General features: G+C 44.0%; 1 protein-coding gene across 1 annotated transcript in view; it reads left to right on the plus strand.

The window, feature by feature from the left end:
* Positions 1 to 14,086, plus strand: part of LOC117045022 — a gene marked incomplete at its 3' end in the record, with an annotated part of 111,433 nt that overhangs the window by 66,060 nt on the left and 31,287 nt on the right. Inside the window, 1 exon segment of the mRNA XM_033145811.1 lies at positions 12,753 to 13,451. Coding sequence (XP_033001702.1) covers positions 12,753 to 13,451 — 699 coding nt within the window.

A 14,086-nucleotide genomic window follows, 5' to 3' on the forward strand; every position in this document is an offset into this window, starting at 1 on the left:
CCAACCCCCTGCCAAGCAGGAAACACCATCAAAGCATTCCTGACAGATGGCTGTCAAGCCTCCGCTTCAAGACCTCCAAAGAAGGAGACTTCACCACACTCCTTGGCAGCAAATTCCACTGTAGAACAGCTCTTACTGTCAGGAAGTTCTTCCTCACATTATAAAACAATACACTACCCATGAAACCTGACACAGTTAAGGAAAAAACACAACAGCTATCTTATAAACCTTCTCTTACCTTGTCTTACTAATAGTATATGAACTCCACTCAAATACATAATCCAAGGCCTGAAAGCATCACTTTATAGCAGGTATGTCCAGCTAGTAGATCGCAATCTACTGATTGATCCCCAGCTGATCCTGGTAGATCGCAGGATCCTTATCGTGTACAAAAAGTTACAGGAAAAAAGCTTTCAAACTCTGCGCAATGCTCCCTCTAAAAAGCTCAACAGCTCTGGGCAATCCACCCACCCAACGAACACTCCTTCTCCCTCCGATGACAATGGGTAGATCACTGCCAGATTTTTTTATACTGGGAGTAGATCTCAGTCTCTTGGGAGTTGGACATGCCTGCCTTATAGCAAACCTCTCTAACAGAATACTCAACAGAGCACCTCTTTACCAGAGCACTTCAACAAACCTTGCACTATATAATCTGAGGTTTTAAGAAACAAAGATCTTACCTTTTGTTGTTGTTGTTCAGTCGTTCAGTCGTGTCCGACTCTTCGTGACCCCATGGACCAGAGTACGCCAGGCACGCCTATCCTTCACTGCCTCTCGCAGTTTGGCCAAACTCATGTTAGTAGCTTCAAGAACACTGTCCAACCATCTCATCCTCTGTCGTCCCCTTCTCCTTGTGCCCTCCATCTTTCCCAACATCAGGGTCTTTTCTAGGGATTCTTCTCTTCTCATGAGGTGGCCAAAGTACTGGAGCCTCAACTTCAGGATCTGTCCTTCTAGTGAGTACTCAGGGCTGATTTCTTTGAGAATGGATAGGTTTGATCTTCTTGCAGTCCACGGGACTCTCAAGAGTCTCCTCCAGCACCATAATTCAAAAGCATCAATTCTACGGCGATCAGCCTTCTTTATGGTCCAGCTCTCAGTTCCGTACATTACTACTGGGAAAACCATAGCTTTAACTATACGGACTTTTGTCGGCAAGGTGATGTCTTTGCTTTTTAAGATGCTGTCTAGGTTTGTCATTGCTTTTCTCCCAAGAAGCAGGCGTCTTCTGATTTCGTGACTGCTGTCACCATCTGCAGTGATCATGGAACCCAAGAAAGTGAAATCTCTCACTGCCTCCATTTCTTCCCCTTCTATTTGCCAGGAGGTGATGGGACCAGTGGCCATGATCTTAGTTTTTTTGATGTTGAGCTTCAGACCATATTTTGCGCTCTCTTCTTTCACCCTCATTAAAAGGTTCTTCAATTCTTCCTCACTTTCTGCCATCAAGGTAGTATCATCAGCATATCTGAGGTTGTTGATATTTTTTCCGGCAATCTTAATTCCAGTTGGGGATTCATCCAGTCCAGCCTTTCGCATGATGTATTCTGCATATAAGTTAAATAAGCAGGGAGACAATATACAGCCTTGTCGTACTCCTTTCCCAATTTTGAACCAATCAGTTGTTCCATATCCAGTTCTAACTGTAGCTTCTTGTCCCACATAGAGATTTCTCAGGAGGCAAATGAGGTGATCCGGCACTCCCATTTCTTTAAGAACTTGCCATAGTTTGCTGTGGTCGACACAGTCAAATGCTTTTGCATAATCAATGAAGCAGAAGTAGATGTTTTTCTGGAACTCTCTGGCTTTCTCCATAATCCAGCGCATGTTTGCAATTTGGTCTCTGGTTCCTCTGCCTCTTCGAAATCCAGCTTGCACTTCTGGGAGTTCTCGGTCCACATACTGCTTAAGCCTGCCTTGTAGAATTTTAAGCATAACCTTGCTAGCGTGTGAAATGAGTGCAATTGTGCGGTAGTTGGAGCATTCTTTGGCACTGCCCTTCTTTGGGATTGGGATGTAGACTGATCTTCTCCAATCCTCTGGCCACTGCTGAGTTTTCCAAACTTGCTGGCATATTGAGTGCAGCACCTTAACAGCATCCTCTTTTAAAATTTTAAATAGTTCAGCTGGAATATCATCACTTCCACTGGCCTTGTTGGTAGCCAGGCTTACCTTAGATAAAACCAAATTATTGCCTTGGTTTCTTCCATCTGTCTGTCTAGTTGTTTTAACTGTATCTTGTTTTGAAACTGTTTTGTGGGTCTTTGGACCGCAATAAAGTTGCAATATAATCTCACTTTTCAAACCGTCCACACTAAACAAACTTCCACCTAGAAAACTAGTCCATTAATTGATTGACAATGCAAACTGACAGACCCTCAGGGAATGAGTTGCTGTTCTCCTTAGGCCTGAAACTCATCTAAGCCTGTGAATATCATGTTCTTGCTGGTAAAGAGTTAACTCCAGCTATGAACTGTGGGATTTCCTGCCCAGATAACTCTGTGACACCAGCCTTTTAAATGTCGCCATTAGGATTCATCTGTAGCTGCAGTTTTCATGGAATCCTAGAGTTGTAAGGGTCATCAAGTCCAACCCCCTGCATTGCGGGAATCTCTGCTAGATCATCCAAGACAGATGGCCATCCAAACTAGGATTATTTTATAGCTATATTCATCATTGAATGCTAAAATAGGCTTCTAAGCAGTGGACAAACAAGAACAAATATTGGTCTGGATTCACCTAACCAGCCCCATCCGCTGAAAAATGGGGCCTGCCCCCCATTCCTCCCCCTCTCCATGCCCCCATGAACCCCCTGAATTTGACTCTAGGGCAATGGGAGGGAACTCCCCAGAACAGCTCACAAGGAGAGGAGAAAGTGGATCCTTCCATCTGGGAAACTGGAATGCTTGCGTCGGCAGAATGACTTGGAAAACACAAGGTGGAATACCACCTATTTGCACAAAGATGAATACCCATTATTAAAACGCAGAATAAAATAAGCATCTATTAATAAAATGTGCAGCAAAGCAATCCATTTGAAACAACACTGCAATCACTACTGAAGGGAGTCTCAAAGCGGCTAACATTCTCCTTTCCCTTCCTCCCCCACAACAAACACTCTGTGAGGTGAGTGGGGCTGAGAGACTTCAAAGAAGTGTGACTAGTCCAAGGTCACCCAGCAGCTGCATGTGGAGGAGTGGAGACACGAACCCGGTTCACCAGATTACGAGTCCACCGCTCTTAACCACTACACCACACTAGCTCTCTCTGTTGAAAGGAAACAACAGAGCATTGTGTAGCAGATGATATTTCTGCTGTCTCAGAGGAGGACATTTCCCTTTTTCTTTTAGGGTCCAGTGTGCTTTGAAGATGTCGCTGTTCGTTTAAACTTTAAACAATGAATTTCTCAGTATATGATTTTATTTCTTAAAATTTTTTTTATTGAAAAAATCCAAATTCATACAATTTATCAATATTACAACCAATTACCTTTTACTCTCTTTCCCCCCCCCACCGTCCCGGACTTCCCTCAGCCCCCCTTTCTGATTTCTCTATTCATATTGTTTCTGCATGTTATAAAAATGTACATCTTAATTCAATGTTTATTCTTATTCTACTAATAAAAAGAACAATTGTGCATTTCTTTTCCAACCCTGCCAGTGAATCCAAGTCTCTTTGTAAGAGCCACACAAATACAAAGGACCACCCTCCCTGTGTTGATGCTCCTCAGGCACACGAAGAAGTCCCTCGAACATGCAGAGCAGAGGAGAGACGTCAGCTTCTTCGGGGGGGGGGCAGCCGGAGGAAGGCTCTGACCCCAAAGGCCAGGCTTGGCTGTCTACGGGATCAGCAACCCCATGCCTAAGCTGGCACAAGCCCTTCCCCAAACCCCCCCACCTTGCCATGGGGGTCCCTCTCACCACTGGTCACTCGCCAGAATGGCCTCCGCTGTCTGGTGCTTGGACACCTGAAGGATGTGGAGGCCTCTCAGTGTAGCTGTGTATCACCTGGAGCAAGACATCTTGTTCCGGCTCCAGCGGCTGAAACGGCAAAAGTCAGTCTGTCAGTTCCTCGCAAGGGGAGGGCTCCTCCGCATCCAAGAGTGCAGAGTGCGGTGGGGGCAATCAGCCCGGGCAGTGGGGGGCAGCTCTGAGCGATCCTCTCCGTGATCTTGTTTTCTCCAATACTTACTATTGCTGGATGGAAGAAAACCCAAGAAGAGGAAAACATGGGGACAAGTGAGTTCCTCTCAGAGCACCTGGCCAGGTTCTTCCTAGATTCTTCTCCTGGATTCCAAGTCCTACCAGACGGAAGGGACACCCCAGGCCTTGGGGCTAATCCTGGCCTCCTTCAACCACAATGTGGCTCCCCAGGCTAACGAGATGGGCAATATCCGGTTCCACTCCACCCTTTTAAAATTTAAATATGAAAACAGATCCCAACTTTCAGAGCATATAAATCACATGAGAGGAAAGACTGCTGTGCCACTCACAGAAATAAGACTTTACTTCCTTCTCCCACCTTTAAACGAAACCTAATTGACCCAAGTCTGCCTTCCTCCGCCAACCTCAACTTCGCTCTTCAAGCCAAAAGACAACACTACCCTGTCCCAAGGTGAAACCCCCTGGCCTTTCATTGGTAGAGCCGCCACCACGCCAGTGGCATTTACCTCAGAGTGGCACAGGGACTGACTAAGCGGGCAGCGAGATGCTTTCAGCCTCGGACACTTGGCGGATTCTAAAATGGCCATGCAGGCCAGATTCATGACCCTGGTGTGCTGGATATGGCACGAGGAACATAATTTGAGGACCCCTGGTCTACACTGACTGGCAGCAGCTCCCCAGTTTCAGGCATGGATTTCGTCAAGCCCTTGCAGGAGATGTCAGGGGTTGACCCAGGGACATTCTGCATGTCAAGCAGATGCTCTAGGGCTCCCCATTTTTCACTAGCCTTTCAACGTTATGCTATTAACAACCGTGGAGATTCCACCTGCCTCTTTCGAAAGAACACTCACCTGATCAATTTAATTAATAATAATAATAATAATTTATTTATACCCAACACATCTGGCTGGGTTTCCCCAGCCACTCTGGGTGGCTTCCAACAAAGTATTAAAATACAATAGTCCATTAAATATTAAAAGCTTTCCTAAACATAATAAACCCAGCCAGATGGGCGGGGTATAAATAATAAATTATTATTATTATTATTATAACAACAACCATCCATTTCAGTCCATTGAATTAGCAAGCATTTCTGGAAAGGGAAATGGCATACTTTTGTATATTAGCATAAAAAGCATGCATCAGAAAGTATTACTCATTTATGATGGGAATAGGATTTATTTATTTTGAACTTCTCTTGGTTCCTCCTTGGGAGCCAGTGCGATTGTTTCAGCAGTGCTCAAACTCAGGACCCACTGCCTTGAGGGACATCTAAGAGCAGTTTGGCAGGGGGAAGGTCTCCCTAGGGAGGTGGACTCTCCTTCCTTGGATGTTTCTAAGCAGAGATCGGACGGCCATCTGCCATGGATGCTTTAGCTGAGATTCCTGCATTGCAGGGGGTTGGACTAGATGACCCTCGGACCCCTCCTATCACTCCTGAATTCGAGGAGGAGGTTCCTTTCCTCCTGCAAAGCCCTTTCCCCTCCAAGCTGTTTCTCCAGTTTCTGTCCAAGGGAAGGAGAGGCTCAGAGTCCAACCAAGAGCCTCACCCCCCCAAAAGGATATCTGGGCATTGGCGTAGCCCCCCTAAATCCATAAAAGAATAATAATAAACTGAGGTTCTGCCAAGCGAGAGACGGCGGAGCTGGGCGGACTCGGCTTTGCAAGGGTTAAAGGGAACTGAGCTGTCTTCCTAGAGAGGACAGGAAGCAAGGGAAGGCGGGCCAGGTCCTCCAGAGCCCAGGCCCCTCCCTCTCCTGCAAGGGCTGCCTGGCTGTCCCCTCCTGGGATCTGGTGAGTGGGGAGGCGGTGGGGGTCCCAGGGCTGCAGCAGGGGAGGGGGCCAGCCTGGGGGGGGGGCCTGGTCTGCTCAGGCAGGGGGAGGAGAGAGAGGGGCCTGCCAGGGAGGGGCCAGGTCTGCAACGCTCTCCTTCCGGGAGATCACAGGATCTCAAACTCATTTGGCCTTTCAGAAAAAAAGGACTCCCACGAAATCTCCCTTCTTTGAACAAAGGAGTCCCTAGGACTTTAACTCAGTGTGACATCGCTCAGCATCATTGCACAACAGAGGAAACATGGGCAAATGGTTCTCCAAAGCTGGACGAGGAGGTGGACTTGTTGTTCAGTCTTCTTCCTCCTCTTTCTTTTCTAAAAGATAGCTCATGGTCTGGGATGTGGTGCAGTCCAGCCCTGGTTCCCTCCAAGACTCATCCATGCTTGCTCAGGGAACCATTCCCTCCCCCCATACTACAAATTCTGTAACAGTACAATGTATTTGCTTTGTAGGATTTCCTAGAGCTTCTTATTAAGATAGACAGAACCTGGCAGAAGACCAAAGGGTTCCTTCCGATCTCTCAGAGGCTTCCTGAGAGCACAGATGGACGAGCGAGACTCAGCTGGCCCTAGAGCAGGAAGAGGCCATGCCAACCAAACTGGGAGCAGTGGGGGATTCTGGGAAAACTCTGTGCAGAAGATCCTGGGTGAGGAGGACACCCTCCGCTCAGAGGTGCAGAGCCGGCAGTTGAGGCAGTTCTGCTGCCAGGAGGCCAAAGGACCCCGAGAGGTTTGCAGCCGACTCTACCACCTTGACCGTCAGTGGCTGAATCCAGAAAGGCACACGAAAGCTGAGATGCTGGACCTGGTCATCTTGGAGCAGCTCCTGGCTGTCCTTCCCCCAGAGATGGAGAGCTGGGTGAGGGAATGCGGAGCGGAGACTAGTTCCCAGGTGGTGGCCCTGGCCGAAGGTTTCCTCCTGAGTCAGGCAGAGGAGAGAAAGCAGGTGAGAGAGACTTTCCTCTGGATACTCCCAAGGGGCTCCATACAGGACAGAGAACGTCCCATAATGGTCTGCTGATGGCCCCTCTGTCTTCTAGGAAGGTATCCATGGAATGAGATCTCACACCCTTCTTCTTCTTCTCCTCCTCCTCCTCTTTACTGCTGCTTCTCTTTTTTTAAATTAAATTTTAATTAAATTACTATTTTAACATTATCACAAACAACATATATCCATATCATTCATATTACATTCCCTCCTCCCTTCTCCCCGGGCTTCCCCCATCTCCCACTTCCGATTTCCCCCCTCTTATTCCGCACTGCTATATCTAATAATTTTAATATACTATTTTCATATTACCAATATATGTTACTAACATCGTCAATGTTTAAATCCTGCCATCAAATCGCTGGTCTTTTTCTGTTTCTGTTTCTGCTGATAGTCTGTAAGTGGTTCCCATAGTAGTCTGCTGATGGCCCATCCGTTTTCTGGGAAAGCATCCATGGAATGAGATCTCACACCCTTCAAGTCTTTGTCATTCTCTTTCTAATATTTCTCACCATTCTCTGTTTTGAATCCTTGTTTCTTTTTCAGGGAAAGGATCGTTTTGCAAAAATGGACCTGGATTCCTGTGAGGCAGAGAGGCCTCTGTTGGACACCAGAGAGAGGCCACTGGGTAAGGAGGAAGGTGGTTTTTCTCCGTTTGGTCTCCTTCAGTTGGTTTTCCAACTCCTCTGAGGGTTCTTTTTATCCTGTTTTGGGGGGAGACAGTTGGGAAGAAGGGTCCAGAGGAGGGGGAATGTATTTCTGCAAAACTAACATATGTTAGTTGGCCAAACTGCGAGAGGCAGTGAAGGATAGGCGTGCCTGGCGTACTCTGGTCCATGGGGTCACGAAGAGTCGGACACGACTGAACGACTGAACAACAACAACAACATATGAAATGGGCACAAAAGTCCAAATGCTCTCAGCTGGTAAGGCTTTCTCAAAGGCCCATCTGTAGTTAGAGATGCCCTGTTTCATCTGTGAGAGAAGCAGGCACTCCTGACCCCCTGTTTACCTTTTTCCTCTTGCAGGTGACAGAATGATGCTGAGAAGACCTCCTGATCCGTCTTTCCATGGGGGCAGAAGGGAAGCAGCGGCTGTGGAGCCAGATCAGGTCAGTGGAAACTGCCTTGTGGGGAGAGAGGCCGAGGGGTGGAATGATGTCAAGGATCAAGAAGTGGTGGTGAACAACAGTGTTGTCTCAGAGGAGGACATTTCCCTTTTTCTTTCAGGGTCCAGTGTGCTTTGAAGATGTCGCTGTTCATTTCACGGATGAGGAGTGGGCGTTGCTGGATCCTGACCAGAGAGCTCTGCATAAAGACGTCATGGAGGAGAATTGTGGGATCGTGGCCTCTCTTGGTAAGGCTCCCTGTGGTATCGTCATATCTGCCTGGAAATTCAAAAAATACCTCTATGTGACCAACCACATATATTTTCACTGTGCTCAGTAGCGCCCCCTATAACACCTGGGAACCTAACACCCCCAACAATAAACAGTAAATTACAGTTTTCTCTTTGAACAATCTTCCTCAGATTATTCCTTTTTCTACCACGATTGGGCTGGTCTGAACTGCCCAGGCCATCTTAAATGTCAGCTTCAGAATTCTTAGGAAAGATAAGTAGCTCCAGGTTTTTTGTTTTTGTTTTTGCTCCTGTCAGTCTTGGGTTGACCAAAGAGACGACCGACCTTGGAGATGGAGGGGATGCCATGACTGGGCCAACAAAATCCATCCCAGAGAAGAGCCAGGCTTATTGAATCTCAGGGGGTAGTAGCAGCAGTGATGATGAGGATGATAGTAATACAGTTGTACCTCGGTTTACAAATCTAATCTGTTCTGGAACAGGACTGTTCTTAAATCGAGGTACCACTGTGGTTATAATAATAATTTTTGTTTATACCCTGCCCATCTGGTTGGGTTGAGTCAGCCACTCTGGGCAGCTTCCAATACATTTATAAACATGAAACATAAATAATAATAATCTGATTCCATATGAAAAGAACATTAACTTTAAAATGAACAACTTATACTAGTGGCCAAAATTGTGGAAACCTTTTGTGAAAAGTGTATTTCTGAGGTTTGATGGCTCATAACTCCACTTTTGTGTGGAGTAATACCATAAAATCATATATCAATGGAAAGATAATTTAATGAAAAAAGTAATGCAATACCTTTTATGAAGGAGTATTTATTAGAACCGGGGTCATAAAGAAAAAATGTGAAACCTTTGGTAATCATTGTTAACCTTTAGTTTTAATTACGGCCTTCCAACACCTTCCCATGAAGTGAAGCAAGTTTTTAGTTCTGCAGCTGTAATAATGTGAAACCAAGACTCAATTATTGCCTCTGTTAATTGGGCTTTATTGTTGGGTTGCTTCTGACTAACAAGTTTCTTTAGTCGGCTCCATAGATTTCTGATTGGGTTAAAGTTTGGGCTATTCCCAGGCCATTCCAGCAGTGGAATAGGATTGTCTTGAAAGCAACTTTTTTTTCCTTTTTCCTTTTTGTTTTTTTATAATAATTTTTATTCATTTTATCCAATATAATAAAACAAACACACAACAACAAAAGAAAAACATAACATAAACAGTTAAACACAACAATAAAATATATAGTATTTTCATCTAATTTTCTTAACATCTTAATAACACTTCCTCCTGTCTTCCCTTCCTGGTTTCCATTTTAACTCCTATTTTAAGCAGATTCATCTTCATATTTAATTTTCCTACCTCTTATTATCCATTTAATCAATTATTCATTTTATAACCCATTCTTTCCTATTTTCTTAACTATCATATTTATTTTACCCCATCCTTCTTCTTCTTCTTTTCTACTATTACTAGTGCTTCCAGGAACCCCTAGGTATATCCTCTGAATTTCTTATCTTCAACCTGGAAATCATATATTCATTAACTTTTATAATTTTCCAGTTTTCCGACTCCCCCCTCCCCCTCCCAGTCTTGCAATTCCGCTGACAGATCATTTTCCCCAACCCCTCCTCCTACCAGCAACTTCTCTCCCCCCCCCGCATCCCAGCGAGTTCCTTAAAAACCTTTATTTAAAATCATTCCCATTCTTTACACCATATGTAAAAGATTTATAACCTAAATCCTTCTCAATATCCCAACAGTCCAGTTCAAATCCATATTAACCTATTTAGAGAGAAATATTCACTTTTTCAACCCACACCACTCCTGGAAATTCCCCAGACCCATAAGTCACCCAGTAAAGTCTGCTGCCTTTCTCTCTTCTTTTGGGCAAATCTGTCCTCTTTGTCAGCATCCTCCTTTAGGTAACATCCTTTTAGATCAGTTGACAAGCATCTCCTTCTTGTTTGTTGTTCTTTCCTTTGGAATAAATCTATGACAGGCTTCAGCTCCTTCAATTTTCTTAACAAATCAATGTCAGCTTCATTCTCCAAAACTTATCGTTCCTCTCATTTGATAGCTGCGATTCTTCATTTCCAAAATCCAAGTTGACTTTTAACATTTGGTTGGACCTTTTCCAGGTCTGTAAAATTCCATGCAATAATTCTAAAGCCTTCTCCTTGAAAGAGGCGGACCATCTTTCCTTTGTCATTTTCCTCAAGGTCAAAAAATTTCTCTTTGGCCATAACTGGAAGTCAAACAATAAGAAGTTCCCACAGTAAGTTTTTTGTTTCCACCAGCTGTTTTACTGTGAGCTTTCCACCAGACTTATTGAGAGCAAACTTAATCCAAGCTGACAGTGGTTTCTTTGTAACAAATTAGTATCAGTCCTGCAAACTTTCAATCTTCCAGGGCGAAATAGATGATACTTTCTTTCAAATTGTCTTAGTACTAACTTAAAGAGAGCTCGCTGTTCTGCCCAGGGTCCATGCTTTCAGAGCAGGGATGGCTCTTGTCAATTTCCCCTTTGCTGACAGCGGTTGTACTGCCGGTGGGGGAGGTGGGCTGTCAAATTTAACGACCCTCAATTCATAGGGATCAATAGAAAGAAAGTTTGACAGTTTTTACAGCTTTTAAGGTTCCCGGTAACAGCGACCGCCTCCAGGTCCCCAGTGGAGGAGACCGGTTCCGTTTTTAGATCTCTCCGTGTCCAAATTCTTAAAGCTTCAAATCAAATTTTTACTCATGCTTTTTCTTAACTTAATTCCTTTTTTCAACGAAAAACGAACCGCTAACTGCCGCCAGTCCTGAAGCTTGTGTGAAGAAGCTAGTGATGTCTGTCCTCAGTGCCAAGGAGCTCCAATCCCTCACTCTCGGCCCGCTCCCGCGGGGGCTTTGCCGGGGAGGGGAGTCTACAAAATATAGAGAGGCACCCGCCAGATCCTCACGTCCTCAGAATGCTCTATCTGAGGTTTTTTTCAGGGCCCTGCAGTGCTTTTGCAGATTTCCCCTCGCTTTTTCCACACAAGAATCCCGGAGCCCCGAGATTCTTCGACCGGCAAAAGCAGCGCGGTGGACCGGAAGCCTGAAAGCACCTTTTGCACACAGCAGCAACATGACATTGAGCTGAATCCTGTCAAAATGGACTATATATATATATATATATATATATATATATATATATATATGCTACAGTATCTGGGAAAAGATCACCAGCAGAACGTTTCAGTTTGGGCTCAAATTTTTCATTTATGTATTTTGGGGCATTTGCATTCCCTTTAATGATGCAAATTCAGCCCACACCTATTGCTGCCATACAACCCCAGATCATAACAGTATCTGGGTGTTTTACGGTTGCTGTAATGCAAATAGGATGTAAATCTTCCCTGATTCTTCTCCTTGTGTATTTCAGGTGATCATTACCATGCAAGGAGATTTTGGATCTCATTGCTCTAAATAACACTGCCCCATTGTTCCGCTGTCCAGTTAACATGGGTTTTTCCTTTGAATTATAACATTTAGACCAGTCTTTGAACTCCATACATTGTGCCATGTCATCTTGTAGACACCCAGATGATTTTCTTCCGTCATATAAGGACAGTCTCTCCATTCTTCAATCGTCACTTTCCTTTGTGCACCTTTTCCTGCCTTTACCAGTCTGATTTTGTAGCGACTGAGTCTCCTTATACCTCTTCAAAAATAAAGAAATGACAGCTTTGGTTAAGTTTTCCCCAACCTTTCTTCTAATTTATTCCTAACTGTAGCCTTGTTCACTAAATACTACAATTTTACACCGTTTTCTGGGTGATGCGTCAACTGTTTGTGCCATTTCTATAATTTTGTTATGTTTTACAACCTCACTAAATGAAAGAACACAAAAATACCAACCAACTTTATAGCAATCACATAACACACTGACCAAAGTCAACCTGAGCAAGTTGTGCTTCCTTTTTCTGGTTATTTGGCTATAAAGTTTGATAGAAAACAGGTAATAGAACTAACTTTCTGGATTAAATTATCTTCCAATTGACACATAATTTTATAATATTACTCCCAAAGAAGTGGTGTTATGAACCATCAAACCTCTGAAATACACTTTTTTCCAAAAAGGTTTCCACAATTTTGACCACTACTGTATATCAAACAAAGCAACATTCAACAACTCATCAGAATCTAATAATAAAAATGTTGGTTAATGACAAACAACACAGGTAATGAACACACACACAACACCCTTCACTTCTTCTCCATTTTTTCCTGAGCCTCTAATCCCTTTTTGTCTCCATTACAGATTGTGATGAATTGGAAATCAAGAACAAGGGTGAACGTGATAAAATCCCCAGAGAGGAGAAGCCACGTAAAAATTTGGAGTGTGGAGAAAGCTGCAGTCGGAGCTCCCATTCCACTTCCCATCAAAGAATTCATACAGCGGAGAAACCCTATCAGTGCTTTGAATGTGGAAAGAGCTTCAGTTACAGCTGCAATCTCACTTCCCATCAAAGAATTCATACAGGGGAGAAACCATATCAGTGCTGCGAATGTGGAAAGAGCTTTAGTCACAAAATCAGTCTCGTTTCCCATCAAAGAATTCATACAGGGGAGAAACCATATCAGTGTGTGGAATGTGGAAAGAGCTTCAGGAAGAAGGACAAGCTCATTTCCCATAAAAGAATTCATACAGGGGAGAAACCATATCAGTGTGTGGAATGTGGAAAGAGATTCACTGAGAGGTCCTCTCTCATTTCCCACCAAAGAATTCATACAGGGGAGAAACCCTATCAGTGCTTTGAATGTGGAAAGAGCTTTAGTCACAGAATCAGTCTTACTTCCCATCAAAGAATTCATACAGGGGAGAAACCATATCAGTGCTTTGAATGTGGAAAGAGCTTTAGTCAGAGCGCCCATCTCTCTTGCCATCAAAGAATCCATACAGGGGAGAAACCCTATCAGTGTGTGGAATGTGGAAAGAGCTTCAGCTGTAGCTCCTCTCTCAGTTCCCATCAAAGAATTCATACAGGGGAGAAACCATATCAGTGTGTGGAATGTGGAAAGACCTTTAGTCAGAGCTCCAAACTCACTTCCCATAAGAGAATCCATACAAAGTTCACAAAAACCATTATACAGCTTTAGGAGCCAGGCAAATCAGCCTCTTTTTATCCAGACCTTTGGCTGATTGACATCTAATGCCCTTTTAAAATGTGGTGTTTTGTGTTTTTATGTTGTTATATAATGTTGTAACCATCCTGAGACCTGTAGGTGTAGGGAATAGGTGCCAACTCTTAAAGTCCTAGGGGTCTTTGCCCCCCAAATTTTTTTTGAGGAGGTGTGGCGTTTGCCCACTCATAATGCAGACATACGGGGGGAGAGAAAGGGTTAATGGGCTGACCAATAAGAAAGCCCAGGGGCAGAGCCTAACTGTGTTTAAGGCTCAACACATGGGTTTTGACAATTAGTTCAGTTGGTTTCCTTTTTTTTTCTTTTAATCCAAGCTTTCAGGGAAACTTAACATATATACATAATAACCAAAATTACCCATAATTCCCTAACATAAAATATAATAACTAAATTATAACTACATAATTATATGCTTATAAAAAACCCACCCACCCTCTACTTCCCTCCACAGCAATTCTACTTCTTTATATTTCACTCCACTTCTTTATATTTGACCCCAAGACGGCCATCCATGGCAGAGCTAGATGCGAACTTTCATGTGAACGAATTAAATGAATAAATC

Source organism: Lacerta agilis, chromosome 4 (assembly GCF_009819535.1).
Source record: "Lacerta agilis isolate rLacAgi1 chromosome 4, rLacAgi1.pri, whole genome shotgun sequence".
Taxonomy (NCBI): Eukaryota; Metazoa; Chordata; class Lepidosauria; order Squamata; family Lacertidae; genus Lacerta; species Lacerta agilis.